This window comes from Macaca thibetana, chromosome 18 (assembly GCF_024542745.1).
Source record: "Macaca thibetana thibetana isolate TM-01 chromosome 18, ASM2454274v1, whole genome shotgun sequence".
Classification (NCBI taxonomy): Eukaryota; Metazoa; Chordata; class Mammalia; order Primates; family Cercopithecidae; genus Macaca; species Macaca thibetana.
The window spans coordinates 34718999-34736981 of record NC_065595.1 but is presented as its reverse complement, the minus strand read 5'-3'; the positions used below and the strand labels follow the sequence as shown (position 1 = coordinate 34736981).

The 17983-nt window shown below is 43.7% G+C and overlaps 2 protein-coding genes across 5 annotated transcripts in view; one reads left to right on the top strand and one right to left on the bottom strand.

Moving 5' to 3' along the window:
* The window catches only part of EPG5 (ectopic P-granules 5 autophagy tethering factor), a 131476-nt gene extending 124061 nt beyond the window's left edge, over positions 1 to 7415 (bottom strand). For all 4 annotated transcript variants that reach the window (XM_050767944.1, XM_050767946.1, XM_050767947.1 and 1 more), the window contains exon 1: positions 7253 to 7415. In XM_050767944.1, coding sequence (XP_050623901.1) covers positions 7253 to 7315 — 63 coding nt within the window. In that variant the 5' untranslated portion in view covers positions 7316 to 7415. The remainder of the gene's footprint in view (positions 1 to 7252) is intronic.
* HAUS1 (HAUS augmin like complex subunit 1) overlaps positions 1 to 17983 on the top strand; it is a 983957-nt gene that overhangs the window by 806509 nt on the left and 159465 nt on the right. The gene's annotated exons all lie outside the window — the stretch shown is intronic.

Below are 17983 nucleotides of genomic sequence, written 5' to 3'. Positions count from 1 at the left end.
CACTTGAACCTGGGAGGCGGAGGCTGCAGTGAGCCAAGATCGCACCACTGCACTCCAGTCTGGGCAACACAGCGAGACTCTGTCTCTAAATAAATAAATATGGCCAGGTGTGGTGGCTCATGCCTGTAATACCAGCACTTTGGGAGGCCAAGGTGGGTGGATCACCTGAGGTGAGGAGTTTGAGACCAACCTGACTAACATGGTGAAGCCCCATCTTTACTAAATACAAAAAATTAGTTGGGCACGGTGGTGGGTGCCTATAAATCCAGCTACTTGGGGGGCTGCAGCAGGAGAATCACTTGAACCCGGGAGGTGGAGGTTGCAGTGAGCTGAGATCGCGCCGCTGCACTCCAGCCTGGACAACAAGAGCAACTGCCTTCAACTACCTACTTCAGTTAAAAATAAATAAAGGTCAGGTGCAGTGGCTCACACCTGTAATCCCAGCACCTTGGGAGGCCAAAGCAGGAGGATCCCTTGAGCTCAAGAGTTTGAGACCAACCTGGGCAACACAGGGAGATCCCATCTCTACCTTTATAAAAATAAATAAATAAAGACACAGAAGGAAGACATAACATACATATAATAATCATTATAGATCACAAAATAAAATTCAAACAACTCTGTGTATATCAATTCCATGTGTATCAAGTAACATAATTTAAGCAAAAGGTATTTCCTTTTTTAAAAAAAAAAATCAGAGACACTGTCTCACTGTGTTGCCCAAGCTAGAGTGCACTGGCTATTCGCAGGCACAATAACAGCACACTGCAGCCCTGAACTCCTGCGCTCAAACAGTCCTCCTGCCTAGCCTCCCTCCTAATTGAAACTACAGGCTGGTGCTATCATGCCAACAAAAGATATTTCTTACAACTAAAAATGCCAGGCAGATTAAGAAAAATCTATTTCTTTATATTTAATCTCCACATAAGTTACATACAGGTAAAAAATCAATTTTAAAGTCATTCAAATGGAGAAACAATAACCAACTATAAAGAAAGAGTTGATAAACACAGAAAAACATACTTAACTATACATTACAGTAAATATGCTCTGGAGTGTGGGTATATGGGAAAAAAACCTAAAGAAAAATACAGCAAACAATTATCAACAGTTATTTCCAGAAGATGGAATTCTGGGCATTTCATTTCTGGGTTGTACAGTGTGTGAGAGTGTGTATATGTGTACACTCATACACACTTTAAGCAATGAGGAATCAGAAAGCAAGTAATTGTTTAAAACTGAAGTTTTTTTTTTTTTAAGTTTTAGGAAATAAATGGGAAGTTTCTATTCATCACTTGAAATAAACATGTAGAGATATGGAGTAGGCTTGGAGTCACACGTCCTAGCCTACTCCGCATTGCTACATGTTTATTTCAAAATTAATATACCTAAAACCAAACTCCTGATCTTCCCCCTAAAACCCGTTCCACCCACAGCTTTCTCCTTCTCAGGGTCTTCCTTGACTGTTTTCTCTTACATCCCACATCCCAACCTCAGCAAACCCTCTTGGCTCTCAGACTTCAAACACTCCTCACCACCTTCTCTCTGACGATCCTGGCCCAAGCCACCATTACCTCTTGCCTGGGTGACTGCAATAGTCTCAGATGGTCTCTGCTTCTACCCTTGCCCCCTTACAGTCTATTCTCCAAAAAGCAGGCACAGTGATCCTTTAAAGCACAAGTGGAATCATGTCATTCCTCTCCTCAAAACACTGTGTTGATTCCATGTCACTCGGAGTAAAAGCTCATGCAAGGCCCGACGTGACTGGGCTCTGCTACCTTTCTGACTTCATCTCCTACTGTGTTCCCCTCACTCACTCCGCACTAACCACACTGCCTCCTTGCAGTTCCTAGGACAGGTCTGGCACGCCACTGCCAGACAGCCTTTTCCTGGCTAGTCCCTCTGCTTGAAACACTTCTCCCCCAATATCCACATAGTGAACTATCTCTTCCCTTTCATGTCTTTACTTAAATGTCACCCTCAATAAGAACTAGCCAGGCCACGCGTGGTGGCTCATGCCTGTAATCCCAGCACTATGGGAGGCCGAGGTGGGCAGATTACCTGAGGTCAGGAGTTCGAGACCAGCCTGGCCAACATGGCAAAACCTTTACTAAAAGTAAAAAAATTAGCCGGGCGTGGTGGTGGGTACCTGTAATCCCAGCTACTCAGGAGGCTAAGGCAGGAGAATTGCTTGAACCTGGGAGGCAAAGGTTACAGTCAGCCAAGATCACGCCACTGCACTCCAGCCTGGGTGACAAGAGTAAGACTCTGTCCCCCCCAAAAAAAAAACAACTATCCAGACCACCCATCCTAACCTCTAACCAGTACTCCCCAACTCTTCAACCTGTTCTTTTTCTTTTTTTCCATAGCACTTATAAAGCATGATATATTTTCTTCTTCATGGATTTTTGTTTGTTTAGCTTGCTTGTTTTTTGTCTTCTCCCTCTAGAATGTTAAGTTCCACTAAAGCCAAGTTCTTTGGGCTTTTTTCTCTTTTACATCCCAAGAGCCTAGAATAGTTTTTGGAACATAACTGGTGATCAATGAGTGTTTAATAAATGAATGGCTTTTAGGAGACACAAAAGAAGCTAAATAATACTATGCAGCATCCCCCAACTTCACGCCAATAACCACTCCTGGTAGAAAGGGACTAGAGGTGGAAATCAATCATCTAGGCATGGCACAAGGGAGAAGGGGATTTAAAGGTTTTTCCTGTGACCTTCTGGGACACATCTGTCTGTCCTTAGCAATTACCGGATGCTCTCACTATTAAAAAGTTGTTGGCATTCAGAATTTAATATTAACTGTTAAAAAAAAAAAACCTATAAAATGCACTACTTCTGCAGAGTAAGTCCAAATCTAAGAATCTACTGTACTTAACTTGTAATTTATCAAGAGTTGGGGGATTTTATAGCAGAGAATGATAATAAAGAAATGAAAACATTATTGGGTCTATCTCTTAGGCATCAGGCAATAAGCACCACATACCTAACCATAACCTATCAGCAGAGGTTAGCTACCAGATGATTAACATTGAGGAATGTAGGTCAGCTGCTGGGTAAAATCCAGAAGCCACTCAAACTGTCTAAAGGCAACAGCACATGACACTATCCACTTCCTGAACTGAGACTTTGAACCAGTTTGTGCTTCCCAAAATAGTTGCCAAATTATACTACAGATGGTAAAGGTTTCATTAATGCAGGACTTTATAACCATAATTGAACTGTAACCAGCACTAACAAGTGCATCAATTTACTCCAAAAAAAAATAATAACTTTCTAGATTGTTTTATTCCAAAAGAATTAACTTTCTAGATTGGCAAAGATAGGGGCTTTGTTCGTGTCATGGACATTTTTCATCCGTTTTCTCATACTAGTCAGAGGAAATTTATTAAATTCTTCTGAGTGACCATGCTTGGAAATATTCTTCATTACTGGCATTTATTTCATCATTCGATGAACATTATCAAGTGACAAAGAGGCTGTGAAGGGTACTGAGAACAAGACAGGTCCCTCCCTCAGTGAGTTCAGAATCTAAGGGAGAAGAGAAATGTGGACAAAGTAACCACAAATGAGATGAGTGGCACAAAGGGCAGGGGAGTGCTATTGGAGAGGCAGTGACACTAGGGAGACGAGAAAAAGCTTCTCTGCCGAAGTACTGTTTAGCTGACACCTCATAAATGAGTAGTGGGCTAGGTAAAGAGGGACAGGAAGGGGTGTCAGAGGAAACAACACAGGCAAAGGCCCTGAAGCAGGAAAGGACATAAAGGACATAAAGGTTAAGAATCAAAAGAGAACTTTGGGAGGCCGAGGCGGGTAGATCACCCGAGGCCAGGAGTTTGAGAAGAGTCTGGCCAACGTGGTGAAACCCCGTCTCTACTAAAAACACAAAAATTAGCCCGGCATGGTGGCAGGCACCATACTCCCAGCTACTCAGGAGGCTGAGGCGGGAGAATTGCTTGAACCAAGAAACGGAGGTTGCAGTGAGCCAAGATCACACCACTGCACTCCAGCCTGGGCGACAGAGTGAGACTCGGTCTCAAAAAGAAAAGAAAAGGAAGAATGGTGGGAGTGGTGGTAGAACTGAGGCTGAGGAGGAAGACAGAGGCAAGATCATACAGAGCCCTTAGTCTATGCTTTGGACTCTAGTCTCTCAGTGATGGGAAACCTTTGAAAGATTTTGAGGAGAGTAACATGATCAGTTTTGTTTTGAAAAATATATATCCAACTCAGTTTAGAGAATGGGCAGCAAGAATGAATGTAAAGAGGCCAGTTTAGAAGCAATCCTCCTTGGAGTAAGGTCATAGTAGTTAGGATGGAGAGGAAATGCACAGAATCAAAAGAATATTTAGAAAATGCAATTGGCAAGGCTTAGTGAATGATTAGATTTAGAGTGTGGGCAAAAGCAGATGTCAAGGATTTTTGGTTTGACAAAATGCCTCTGAAATAAAGGCCTCTTCATAAACTTTAACAACAAAAAAAAAATTAACGTATGTTTGTATAGGAAAGTTGCCTAAGATGGATAAAAAAATATAATCAATTGGTTTTTCATGATGGATCTAAAAGCTTAAGATTTTTAACTTTTTAATTTAGAAATTCTGTTTTAAACAAAATAACTTATGAGGGAATCCCCTTAACAGACTCTTTTTAAAGTATTTGCAACATTCTATCTATGGAAAGACAAAAGACATATGAAATATGAAATAACTATTAAGCTCCTGGATTGAGAGTCAGGATTTCTGGCTTTAATCTGAGTTCTCTCACTAACTGCATGACACTGAGCAATAATTTCACCCCTGGAGGCTTTAGTTTCATCAATATATTGGGGAAAAAAAACTAGAAATTAAGACTTAAGATTCCGCTCTCATAGATAAATAACATTTCTGTGTTATGCACTACTGCATTCTAGGTTCGGGGATTTTTTTTTTTCTTCACTGGATAGATATAATTTTTTTTTTTTTTTTTTTGGTAGTCTCATTGTTAAGCAGGTTTAGGGATCTTATGCATAGCTGGCCAATGGCTTTTTTTTCCTCCTGGACCTGGATAGTTCTTTACCAACCCAATACAATGCAAAAGCATTTCTCTTAAAAATATTTCTGAGCGGAGTGTGGTGGCTCACGCCTGTAATCCCATCACTGTGGGAGACCGAGGTGGGCAGATCACCTGGGGTCCGGAGTTGGGGACCAGCCTGACCAACATGGAGAAACCCCGTCTCTACTAAAAATACAAAATTAGCCAGGCATGGTGGGGCATGCCTGTAATCCCAGCTACTCAGGAGGCTGAAGCAGGAGAATTGCTTGAACCCAGGAGGCAGAGGTTGTGGTAAGCACAGATCACACCACTGCACTCCAGACTGGGCAACAAAAGTGAAACTCTGACTCAAAAAAAACAAACAAAATTCCTGAAAGTCGGTACCAAAATGACTTTCTCCCCAGAATAACTCCTCACAGACATGAATACACCAATGTGTCTAACTCCACTACAGCCTTTTAAAAAGTCATATCAAGAAAATGTGGTAAATACTCAGCATGGAATACTACGCAGACATAAAAAAGAACAAAATTTTGTCCTCAAGAGCAACATGGATGCAGTTAGAGGCAATTATCCCAAGCAAATTAATGCAGAAACAGAAAATCAAATACCACATGTTCTCATTTATAAGTGGGAGCTAAACATTAAGTACACATGGACACAAAGAAGGGAATAATAGATACCAGGGCCTACTTGAGGGTGGAAGGAGGGAAGATGGTAAGGATAAAAAAACCACCTGTCAAGCACTATACTCATTACCTGGGTGATAAAATAATCTGCACATTAAACCACCATGACGTGCAATTTGCCCATGTAGCAAACCTCCACATGTACCCTCTAAACCTAAAATAAAAGTTAGAAAGAAAAAAGAGAGTATCATAATGAAAGAAATCCACATAAGTCATTGACAGTCTATTAGGTATGGTACCTATGAACACTAGCCTCCTGTTAAAACCTTGTTCCCATGAGAAAATCGGATTACAGTATCATGTTTAAATTACACCTGCTTTGGACCACCACCCACTTCTGGGGAAAAAAATGTCCTGCACTTGTAATACCATCCTCCTTATTTCCCAAATGTAAACTCTGTTTCAGGTAAGCCAAAATTATGAGGTCTGGCCATCCGGGAGCAGCATTTGATCTGATCATCTTAGAAAATATATATAAACAGGCCGGGCGAGGAGGCGCACGCCTGTAATCCGGGCACTTTGGGAGGCTAAGGGGGCGGATCACCCGAGGTCAGGAGTTTGAGGCCTGACCAACAAGGAGAAACTCCGTCTCTACTAAAAATACAAAATTAGCCGGGTGTGGTCGCGCATGTCTGTAATCCCAGTTACTCTGGAAGCTGAGGCAGGAGAATCGCTTCCCAAGTAACTCTGACCCAGGAGGCGGAGGTTGCGGTGAGCCGAGATTACACTCCAGCCTGGGCGACAGAGCGAGACTCCGTCTAAAAAAAAATACATATATATATATCATATATATATAAAATACATATATATATCATATATATATATAACACACATATATATAAACAAAATGAAAATCCAGACTGCACTTACAGACAAATCAACTTAAAATCACTCTAATACCACATGTAGTCTAATACAGGAAACCCAGAAAATTCAAATACTTCCCTATTGTGTGAGTCCCGCCCTGGGTTAATTTCTAGCCATTCGTGCCCCTTATAAACAATCAAGATAATAAGAAATAAACAGAGGCAGCACCAATGTCATCTTGAACTTTCAAAGTGATGAGAAATGGCACATCACTAGTCTACTTATAAAGTTCTGCCAAAGGTACCTTCTCCGCGTGGAGGAGAGGAACCTTCCCTCTTTACGCATGGCAGGGACTGAAAATGTTCTAGGATATAAAGGAGTAAAGAGAGAGTCAACGATGGGGCTGGAAAGAGAAAAATTATTTCACAGCATGAAACCAGACCCAGGTGAGGAAAGCCAAGAAGAGAAGTGAAAAAGAAGAGGCCAGTGAAGTCACAGGAGAGAGAAGGAAAAATGGGGTCCTGACAGAGTGTGGCACGGGGGTGTGGAGAAGGAATGGAGGAGAAGGGCGGATGTCAACGGGTGGTGGGATCAAATATTGAAAGGTGGAGGCAGAGGATGCAGACGGCTCAGGGAACGGGAGCAGATTTGGCTGGGGAGGCCGAAGAGAGGAGCAGGGAGACACAGCACACTGCCAGAGCCTCGGGAGGGTGGGGAGATCCTCACCTTTGTTTTAGTCCGGCTGGCCTTGGCCTTGGCCCGGCGCTGGGGCTTCACCGCCTCGGCCATAGATAGACCCTGCCGCGGCGCCGTCACCGTTTGTTTTTGTGAAACCCCTGCGCTTCACGCAACCTGCCCGGTTCTGGCCTCCGGACTGTCACATGATCGAATGTCCGCCACTCCCGGAGAAGAGGCGGTGACTCGGAGCCTCTACGGGCCGCAACGTAGGACAAACCACTCCGGGACGCATTTGCACTGGAGGACGGCGGGCCCGCCCCCTTCCCGGAGCCCAGGCCCCACCCCTAACCCTGGCTCCACCTGGCGCACAGGTGTCTTGGGTTACGTTGGACTAGGGGGTCGACCCAGGCTGACCGACCGACCGACCTACCCCGTCTCCCGGCTCTGCAGAATGGCACTCAGTGTGGACCCCGGGCGCGCTCGCACACCTCAGCCGCGTCGGCTTCAAGAAATCCAGGAAGTGGATTTGCCAGTCTTTTTTTCATCTTCAGATAACCAGATCCAGTCGGTTAGCCTAAATCCGCACTGCGCGCAAGGAAGAAACCCTGACGCCCATTGGGGTGTGCTCTGCAGTGTCCTCTTTTGTAAAGGGGAATGATCATACCTGCCTTTTCGGATGTCATGAGGATTTAATGGGCTCTCCAAGAAAGGTGCTGGTAGCAGCAGGCATGTCGGTACATGGTAGTTATTATCATTACTGTACAAATTCCTAGACTGGAAAAGAGACATGTGTTCCTAAAAGGACAGGCAAACAGGTAACAAGACAAATAAGACCCGTAAAAGTATTCTTAGTATACGTTTTACACAGTGTGCTTCATCTGAAATTTCCAGATGTGAAAAACTTGTCCACATCTTCCCTTCCGAGCTCTAGGATTTCTGTAATTTGCTTGTATCCTTATTGTTAGTGTCTGTCAGTCCTCCCAGAATGTAAGATTCTCAATGGCAGGATTCTTGATTTTGTTGTCTGATGTATCCAAGGGTCTCTAGAACACTGCATATAGTAGCACATAGTAGATACTAAATAAATATTTCGTGAATCACACAAATGAATATAAGTTTTGTCTGGCGGTGGGGTAAGATAGTTGAAATGGAGTGGGCCAGGCGCAGTGGTTCACGCCTGTAACCCGACACTCTGGGAGGCTTAGGTGGGTGGATCACCTTAGGTCAGGAGTTCGAAACCAGCCTGGGCAATATGGTGAAACCCCAACTCTACTAAAAATACGAAAAAAAAAAAAAAAAATCACCTGGCGTGGTGGTGGACGCCGGTAATTCCAGCTACTCGGGAGGCTGAGGCAGGAGAATCTCTTGAACCCGGGAGGCGGAGGTTGCAGTGAGCCAAGATCACACCATTGCACTCAAGCCTGGGCAACAAGAGCAAAACTCTGTCAAAAATAAATAAATAAATAAATAAAAGAGAAATGGAGTGTATGGGAGGGAGGAAAAAGACCATCCACCCACCTGTAGCATACCCTAGAATGAAAAATCCAGGAATATGGCATGAAAAATGGAAAAGACTTCAGAGATGCAGTTTGCTTGTTTATGATCATATTTTAATTGAGTATATAATACAATTTCATGTATTTTATTCCCAAATCCTCAACAACAAAAATTATTAAGCTACTCAGAATGTACACGTACTTTGTATGTCCTGGTGTGTGTGTGTGTGTACATGTATATAAAGTTATCACCTGCAAAGAGTTGGCAAATATGAACCAAATCTTTTTACCACCATTACTATCCATAACTTTTGCTGATATTTCTCCCAGTATGGAATACCCTTGCTCTCTGACCTCTCCCAGTTTAAGTCATTCATGACATTTAAAGTTCTCTACGTGCCACCCACTACTTAATCAGCAAAACACAACTGACCCTACTCTCAATTTGCATGTTTTACAGTTTGGTTAGGAAGCAGACACAACGCATAGATACATTGTGATATGTGTATCATTGCCTAAAGGGGAAAAGAGGCATACATTGGAAATACTGAATGAAGGGGTGACACCAGGAACTCACCAGGGGTGAGTTCCACACAAAAAGAGGTTAATCAGGGAGGATGGGAGAAAGAGGAGGAGAAGGAAAGAAATGAAGTTTCTTTAAAAAGTAATTCAGCCAGGCACAGTGGCTCACACCTATAATCCTAAGCACTTTGGGAGGCCGAGGCAGGCGGATTGCCTGAGTTCAGGAGTTCAAGACCAGCCTGGGCAACACAGTAAAACCCCATTATCTACTAAAATGCAAAAAAGTTAGCCAGGCGTGGCGGCGTGTGCCTGTAGTCCCAGCTACTCGGGAGGCTGAGGCGGAGAATTGCTTGAACCCGGAAGGCGGAGGTTACAATGAGCCAAGATCGTGCAACTGCACTCCAGCCTGGGCGACAGAGTGAGACTCCATCTCCAAAACTAAAAAAAAAATTTTAAAAAAACAACTCAAAACCACAAACTCCCAGGACTGCCTAAGGTACTTCGCTGCATTTATGTGGCTTACTGCACTTGTCAAGATGGTGAATGTAAGTATGATGACTGGAGAGGCCAGAGAGAGCCAAATTGCTCTGTATAAAAAGAGATTTAGAGAATTAGAGAGGAAGGAGCAACCAGATATCAGGGGAGGCAGAAACCAAGTCACCTGGCAGAGGGCTAACTACTAAGGAGACCTACATTTTCCATCACAAAGTTATCTGTCACTGGATTAATTTCAGAAAGTGGGGTCAGCAGCCAGACAATTCAAGTTCAGTAGAATCCAAACAAATTGTAAAGCAACCAGCAGTTAGGTAATGATATAATTTGAACCCAGAAGGTGGTTTTGAAACTACTCCTTTTGAAGGATATAGACTTGAAGTCTCTGTTGCCATAGCAACAATTTTAAAAGGGAGAATGGGAATAGGGACTCAGAAAAGTTCCTGGACATATGCAGTCGAGGATTTCATGTTCCAGTCAGAAAACTGACTGACAAGCAACCTGAGTTCCCAGGGCTGCTAACCCCAGCTTGTTGAGACAATAGCTTGAAAAAGTAAACTGGCCGGCAGTGGTGGCTCACACCTGTTATCCCAGCACTTTGGGAGGCAGAGCAGGGCAGATCACTTGAGGTCAGGAGACCAGCCTGGCCAACACGGTGAAACCCCATCTCTACTAAAAAAAAATACCAGAATTAGCCAGGCATCATGGCACACCCCTGGAATCCCAGCTACTTGGGAGGCTGAGGCAGGAGAATCGCTTGAACTCAGGAGGTGGAGGTTGCAGTGAACCAAGACGGCGCCACTGCACTCCAGCCTGGGTGACACAGCGAGACTCCATCTCAGGGAAAAAAAAAAAAAAAAAAAAAAAAAAAAAAAAAGAGTAAACCAATTCCTGGAAGTAAGGAATCATCAGCATAATCCTTTTGTGTTAAATTAGGAATAAACTATATCTTTTTGTATTTAAAGTGCTTGTACTGGTTAAAATAATTTGGCAAATTAAAAGTTACAGACCTTGTGATTCCAAATTATGTATTTTACTACCGGATTTTAGATTACATGTATCTTAGTTAAAAAATAAGATAATTCTACACTGCTTACATAATCATGGAACATCTCTGAGAAATTGAGATCTATCATATCTATAAACTGAATTTGTGGCTGGGTGCAGTGGCTCATGCCTGTAATCCCAGGACTTCGGTAGGCTGAGGCGGGCGGATCACAAGGTCAAGAGATCGAGACCATCCTGGCCAACATGGTGAAACCCCATCTCTACTAAAAATATAAAAATTAGCTGGGTGCACACCTGTAGTCCCAGCTACTCGGGAGGCTGACGCAGGAGAATCGCTTGAACCCAGGAGGCGGAGGCTGCAGTGAGCCGAGATCATGCCACTGCACTCCAGCCTGGTGACAGAGTGAGACTCCGTCTCAAAAGAAAAAGAATTTGTTAGACTTTAGTAGACTGGTTTAAATAATTAGCTTGAATCCAGGAGGTGGAGGTTGCAGTGAGCCAAGACAGCACCACTGCACTCCAGCCTGGGCGACAGAGACTCCATCTCAAAAAAAAAAAAAAAAAGCTAGTGCTTATACATGACCACTGATATATTTTTATGCATTTTTTCTATAAAATCAATTTCTAGATGTACAATTGCTGATCAGAGAGGCATTCTCATTTTTAATTTTGATAAATATTTACCAGATTTCCCTTCAGTAGGCTGTATTAATTTTCACTGTGGCTTTAAAAATTTATAATACTTTTTAATCTCATGATTAAAATCCTGATCAATTAAAAACAAGAACAAGGCAGTCGGGGGTGGTGGGTCACCCCTGTAATCCCAGCACTTTGGGAGGCTGAGGTAGGCGGATCACCTGAGGTCGGGAGTTTGAGACCAGCCTGACCAACATGGAGAAACCCTGTCTCTACTAAAAATACAAAATGAGGCAGACATGGTGGCACATGCCTGTAATCCCAGCTACTCGGGAGGCTGAGGCAGGAGAATCACTTGAACCCGGGAGGCAGAGGTTGCAGTGACCTGAGATCATGCCATTGAACTCCAGCCTGGGTGATAACAGTGAAACTCTCGATCTCAAAAAAAAGAACAAGGCATTCATAAAAAGACTGTAACTCACATATTATGTTATGGCATTCCATAACAGAGTAAAACCAAGGTTCAGTGAAAGCTGCTGAACTCTAGAAGGTACGATGGGTTGACCTTTCTTAAATCCACTTGCAAAATTCCATTCCAGAGTCTCTGTTGCCATCTGGTGGCAATGCCTGCTTGGCGAAACCTCTTACATATGATTTCCGAGAAGTCATTCATGCTGCTTTCCATACACCCTAACTGCACGAGGCATTATTTCATCATTCTTCATTACTAAATGCATTTTGTAAAACTGCGAAAGAATCAGGTTACTTCTAAATTATTTCAGTTTCTTGAGACAATTAGCTCCCAGAGCAAGTAAGTACCAAAAATGTACAACCTATGTTTTTCTAACAAACTCTCTTCCCTAGGTGGACTCTTTTCCATTAACAAACTTTTGCTTCCATAGGCAGCAAAGCATATAAAGTTTGTCCTTTTTTTCCTCTTATAATCTCTAAACATTAAATGAGTCATACGAGTACAGTTGACCCTTCAACAATGCAGGAGTCAGGGTCACTGATCCTCCACGCAGTAGAAATCTGCATATAACTTTTGACTCCCCCAAAGCTTTATTTTATTTTATTTTATTTTATTTTATTTTATTTTATTTTATTTTATTTTATTGAGATGGAGTTTCCCTCTTGTTGGCCAAACTGGAGTACAATGGCACGATCTCGGCTCACTGTAACTTCCGCTTCCCAGGTTCAAGCGATTCTCCTGCCTCAGCCTCCTAAGTAGCTGGGATTACAGGCATGCGCCACCATACCCGGCTAATTTTGTATTTTTAATGGAGACAGGGTTTCACCATGTTGGTCGGCTGGTCTTGAACTCCTGACCTCAGGTGATCCACCCGCCTTGGCCTCCCAAAGTGCTGGGATTACAGCTGAGAACCAGATATTTAAGGCCATGAAATTTAAATGTATTTGGCACTCAGATGGAAATTTCTGGCAATAGCTGAAACAAATAGCTTCAACCTAAAACAATAGCTTCAACCTAAAACTAAACTAAACTATACTAAAAGACAGAAACAAAAATATAAGCCAGGGCTGGGTGCAGTAGCTCATGCCTCTAATCCCTGCACTTTGGGAGGCTGAGGCGGGAGGATCACCTGAGGTCAAGAGTTAGAGACCAGCCTGGCCAATATGGTGAAACCCCCGTCTCTACTAAAAATACAGAAACTAGCCGGGCGTGGTGGTGGGTGTCTGTAATCCCAGCTTCTCCAGAGGCTAAGGCAGGAGAATCGCTTGAACCCAGAAGGCAGAGGTTGCGGTGAGCTGAGATCATGCCAAAAAGAATTCCAGCCCCTCTCATCTTGACTTGGTGGCTGGTGCCCTTTTATTTATTTTACAAAAACAATTTAGCCTTTTGGGAAGGGCTATTAAATAAAGTATACACTAAATTCCTTCCCTAAGCTAGTTCAGAGTATGCCCAGGAATCAACAAGGACGGTTTAGAGGTTAGAAGCAAGATGGGGTCAGTTAGGTCTGATATCTTTCACTGTCATAATCTTCTCAGTTAATATTTCTGCAAAGGCGGTCTCAATCAGGATGAAATGAAATGGTGATAACATCTGTGCTGCACCACAAAAAAGAATGAGATCAGGTCCCTTCTGGGAACATGGATGGAGCTGGAGGCCGTTATCCTTAACAAACTAATGCAGGAAAGGAAAACCAAATACCACATGTTCTCACTTATAAGTGGGAGCTTAATGATGAGAACACATGGACACAAACAAGAGAACAACAGACACTGGGGCCTATTTGAGGGTGGAGGGTGGAAGAAGTGAGAGGATCAGAAAAGATAACTATTGGGGTCAAGCATGGAGGCTCACACCTGTAATCCCAGCACTTTGGGAAGTTGAGGGCTGGAGGATCGCTTGAGCCCAGGAGTCCAAGACCAGCCTAGGCAACATGGCAAAAGCCGGTCTCTACAAAAAACACAAAACTTAGCCAGGAGTAGTGGCACATGCCTATAGTCCCAGCTGCTCAGGATGCTGAGGTGGGAGGATCACTTGAGCCTGGGAGGTGGAGGTTCAGTGAACCGAGATTATGCCGCTGCGTAACAGCCTGGGCAACAGACCAAGACTCTGTCTCAAAAAATAATGATTGGGTACTAAGTTTAGTATCTGGGTGACGAAATAATCTGTACAGCAAACCCCTGTGATACCAGTTACCAATATTGAAATGCTTCATTCTCTTTGACCCATTCATGAGAAATAATTATTTCTCCCTTAAACCTTACAGGTCTTTGTAAATGCCTCTATTACCACATTGCATTTCAGTTATGTTCATATGTAATGCAAGTCGTTGGAATGCCAAACCCGTGTGGTTCAGTCTTGATGTGATGTAATGATTAAAGAGGCACAGGCAGACAAAAACAAACAAACAAACAAACAAACAAAAACACTATGCTGCAGAATCACAGTTACTGAGGCCTCACCTGTGGTGAATTTGGGTGAAACGGGTGGAGGAGCTCATGCAACATTACTAACATTTGAAAGATGTGGGGCAAAGGTAGTTCTAAGGACTATCAAGTAGGTTGGTTTTTATCAACTGCTGTTGATACACTGCAGAAATCATAAGCTCAGGTCACTCAGGGAATAGTAGGAAAGCCAGAAAGCCCTTGTGGCGTCATTTAAAGAGATGCATTTTACAAAATTATAAAGGTAACGTGAATATAAAAAGAAATGATGTTACTTCCAAATTACTTTATCTTTCTTCAGATCCCGAGTCACAGATCAGGAGGGCACATCAGTAATCCTTCCTGCAGTGGAAATGGTACATTCGGGTTTCTTTGTTGTTGTTGTTTATAGAGATGGCATCTCCCTATGTTGCCCAGGCTGGTCTCAAACTCCTGGGCTCAAGGGATCCTCCCACCTCAGCCTCACAAGTAGCTGGGACTGCAGGTGCATATGATTGCACAGGGTAGAAACGGTACATTCTGGATCAGGCCTAAGCAAATCCAGGGAGCACAAGCATGTTGCCCCAAAAGGTGATGCAGACTCATCAATTACCTTTACCTGTGCCTCTCCCTGACCTCATACCTATGGCCTCAGAGAAGGCATCCTTCAACCTAGTTGATGGAGAAAAACTCAGGCCCGGTCAAGAATAGGGCAGGTCTGTATGTTAATTGTTGCTCTGTACCTATACGGACTGCTGCCACATGACAGTCCCATGCAGGAGGACTGTGGAAAACAGCAGCAAAGAGGAATATTCCCAAAGCGCAGGAGTCAAGCAGTCCAGCTGCTCATCAGCTTGCTGTGAAGGGAGACATTGCCCACAGTAAATATATATATAGATTCCTGGACTGTGGCACGCGACCTGACTGATTGGTAAGGGAGGAATTAGAAGACTGAAGACAGGCTGGGCATGGTGGTTCATGCCTGTAATCCCAGCACTTTGGGAGGCTGAGGCGGGCAGATCAGTTGAGGTCAGGAGTTCGAGACCAACCTGGCCAACATGATAAAACCCTGTCTCTACTAAAAATACAAAAATTAGCCAGGCGTGGTGGTGTGTGCCTGTAATCCCAGCTACTAAGGAGGTTGAGGCAGGAGAATTGCTTGAACCCAGGGGACAGAGGCTGCAGTGAGCCGAGATCACACCACTGTACTCCAGCCTGGGCAACACAATAAGACTGTCTTAAAAACAAATAAAAATAAAAAATAAATAGAAGACTGAAGACAAAGAGTCCTAGGGAAAAAGCAGGCGAGTGGCCTCTGGGATTAGGCAACAAAACATGCAATTCTTTGTGTCTCATATCAAGGCCTGTGAGAGAATATCCATCACAGAGCAGGTGCAGAGCAACCAGGTGGTGGGGGTGACGCATCCAGTGCGGTAAGCAGGCCTCTGTCCTTGGCCACTCTGGTGCTTGCTCAATGGACCCATTAACAGAGTAGCCATGGTGGCAGGAATGGAGCTATGGGGACTTCCCTGTTCACCAACCCTGAGGTAGCAACTACCACTGAATGCCTGACCCATTAGCCTAAAGACTGAGGCTGAGCTCTAAAAATGTTACCAGTCCTCAAGGAGTCCAACCAGCCACTTGGTGGCAAATTGATTCTATCAAACCTGTTCTGCCCTGGAAGCATTTCTCTCTACTAGCATTGCCTCCGCCAGCACCACAATCCAGGAGCTTATAGAGTGTCTAATGTAACATTATGGTTTCCAATAACATCATCTTAAACCAGTGTTTCTCAATTTTTTTCTTTCTATTATTATTATTATTATTATTATTATTATTATTATTATTATTTTGAAACGGAGTCTTGCTCTCTCTCCCAGGCTGGGGTGTAGAGGCGCAATCACAGCTCACTACAACCTCTGCCTCTCAGGTTCAAGCGATTCTCCTGCCTCCCTGAGTAGTTGGTATTACAGGCACGTGCCACTGGGCCTGGCTAATTTTTGTATTTTTAGTAGAGACAGGGTTTCACCATGTTGGCCAGGCTGGTCTTGAACTCCTGATCTCAAGTGATCTGCCTGCCTCGGCCTCCCAAAGTGCTGGGATTACAGGCATAAGCCACCGCACCCGGTCTTCAATTTTTTTTTCATTATCACTCCCTTAAGAGCTTTTTTAGACATTTTTTTCCTAATTGTCACCCTATGAAACTTCTTTTTTTTTTATTCTTTTCTTTTTTTTTTTTAACATGCCTTCTGAATTCAAAAACTCCCATGAAATTTTAATACCACAGATATACTGTATTTCTTCTTCTCCTTTTTTTTTTTTTTTTTTTGAGACAGAGTCTCACTCTATTGCCAGGGTTGGAGTGCAGCGGCACAATCTCGGCTCACTGCAACCTCCACCTCCTGGGTTCAAGCGATTCTCCTGCCTCAGCCGTCTGAGCAGCTGGGATTACAGGCACCTGCCACTACGCACAGCTAATTGGTTGTATTTTAATAGAGACGGGGTTTCACCCTGTTGGCCAGGCTGGTCTTGAACCCCCGACCTCGTGATCTGCCCGCCTTGGCCTCCCAAATTGCTGGAATTACAGGCGTGAGCCAGCGTGCACAGCTGTATTTCTTTTTAAGCAATGTGTGTTTATCTATGCTTTATACATAAAAATAGTAAGGTTTGTTTTGTCTCTCAATAACCAATTTTCACCCCCCTGGTGGCAATACTGCCCTCGTTGAGAATGCAAATCTTTTTTTTTTCTTCTTCTTTTTTTTGAGACAGAGTCTCGCTCTGTCACCCAGGCTGGAGTGCAGTGGTGTGATCTCGACTCACTGCAACCTCTGCTTCCTGGGTTCAAGCGATTCTTCTGCCTCAGCCTCCTGAGTAACTGGGATTACAGATGCATGCCACCACGCCTGGCTAATTTTTTGTATTTTTAGTAGAGATAGGGTTTCACCATGTTGATCAGGCTGGTCTCAAACTCCTGATCTCGTGATCCACCTGCCTCGGCTTCCCAAAGTGCTGGGATTACAGGCATGAGCCACCACAGCTGGCTGAGAACGCAAATCTTACACTAAGAGATATTCGCTTTACGGCAAAGGTGGTACAACAATGGACAAATGCCCATCAATTCCCCTTTGTCTACTGTGTACCGCATCACCTAGAAGCTGCTGTCCTGACAGAATCACTGGAATGTCCTCTTAAAGGTGCAACGGCTTGAGAATAATACCTTGCAAAGTAGGGGTGCTGGCCCTGATGATGAGGTATTGGTGTTTATATGGCCACAATCTGTTACTGCATGTTATGACTCCAATAGGTGGAAAACAGTCTGGAAACTGAAGAAAATTATGTATACAGTGGTCCATTTCCAAGACAAAGGGCCTTGAACTGGCTTAGATCAGCAAACTACAAAAGAAACAGGATATGTGAGGCCTCTGCTTGGATAGCCAACGCCTGCTTGTTGGCCTCCGCCTTCCCCATAACTTAGTTGCCCTCAGCTGAACCAAAGCAGTTTAATCTAGGATGAAAGTTTACCAACCTGCACAATAGTTCATTTTGTCTGTTCTTGTCAGCCTGCCCAGCTATTTAGGTTATAAGTCCAATACTTGAACAGCGCCTGAGCTAGGATTGCAATGCATTGTGGGCTGCAACAAGATGCAGCAAGACAACCCTAAAAAAATACCTAAAACCTTTACCCAACAATCAACTGGCGATGTCCAGAAAGATTGTGACCCCATAATACTCA